This window comes from Bison bison, unplaced genomic scaffold, assembly GCF_000754665.1.
Source record: "Bison bison bison isolate TAMUID 2011002044 unplaced genomic scaffold, Bison_UMD1.0 scf7180017852160, whole genome shotgun sequence".
In the NCBI taxonomy this organism is placed as follows: Eukaryota; Metazoa; Chordata; class Mammalia; order Artiodactyla; family Bovidae; genus Bison; species Bison bison.
Genome location: NW_011482733.1, coordinates 40,969 through 41,554, shown reverse-complemented (window position 1 = coordinate 41,554; position 586 = coordinate 40,969). Strand labels below are relative to the sequence as shown.

Here is a 586-nt window from a genome sequence, read left to right as displayed (position 1 = left end):
TAGTAACATTTTTTTAGTTTAATTTTATGAAGATTATAATTAAGCTCTTGATCTGATTTAAAGGGGTGAACTTATGGTAGTGTTTCCATAGAGAGGAAATGATTGATAAAACTTATGTTCTTTACCATTTCCTTTATGTTTAATTTAGTCACCTGCAGATCGGTGCAAGAAGATCCATGCTGGGGATGAAGTGATTCAAGTTAATCATCAGACTGTGGTATGTATAATTACCTTACAAGTCAGTGGGAGGAACTAATACAAAGATTGCTTAAGTCTTTAAAAGAATACAATGAAATTAAATGCCGGTTTGTGTACAAAATATTTAAATAGCCTTTTGAAAAATAATTGAATGACTATTTTTCTTAATTATCTTAAGAAATTTCATAAGGCATTGTTTTAAAATAACATGAGGATTTATTGGTGGTGGCTGATGTTAGATGTACAATTCTGTATGGATAATATTACCCCATGAACTGGGATGACCATTTTGGAATAGAAATTACAGTGACAGTGCATACAAATTCAAATTTTTTAGTATAACTTTTAAGTTTCATTTTAAAAAATTATCAGGTTACCTAGTAGATAT

General features: G+C 29.2%; 1 protein-coding gene across 1 annotated transcript in view; it reads left to right on the top strand.

Moving 5' to 3' along the window:
• Positions 1-586, top strand: part of LOC104997592 (connector enhancer of kinase suppressor of ras 2-like) — a gene marked incomplete at its 5' end in the record, with an annotated part of 32,605 nt that overhangs the window by 4,771 nt on the left and 27,248 nt on the right. Inside the window, one exon of the mRNA XM_010852434.1 lies at positions 149-217. Coding sequence (XP_010850736.1) covers positions 149-217 — 69 coding nt within the window. The remainder of the gene's footprint in view (positions 1-148; positions 218-586) is intronic.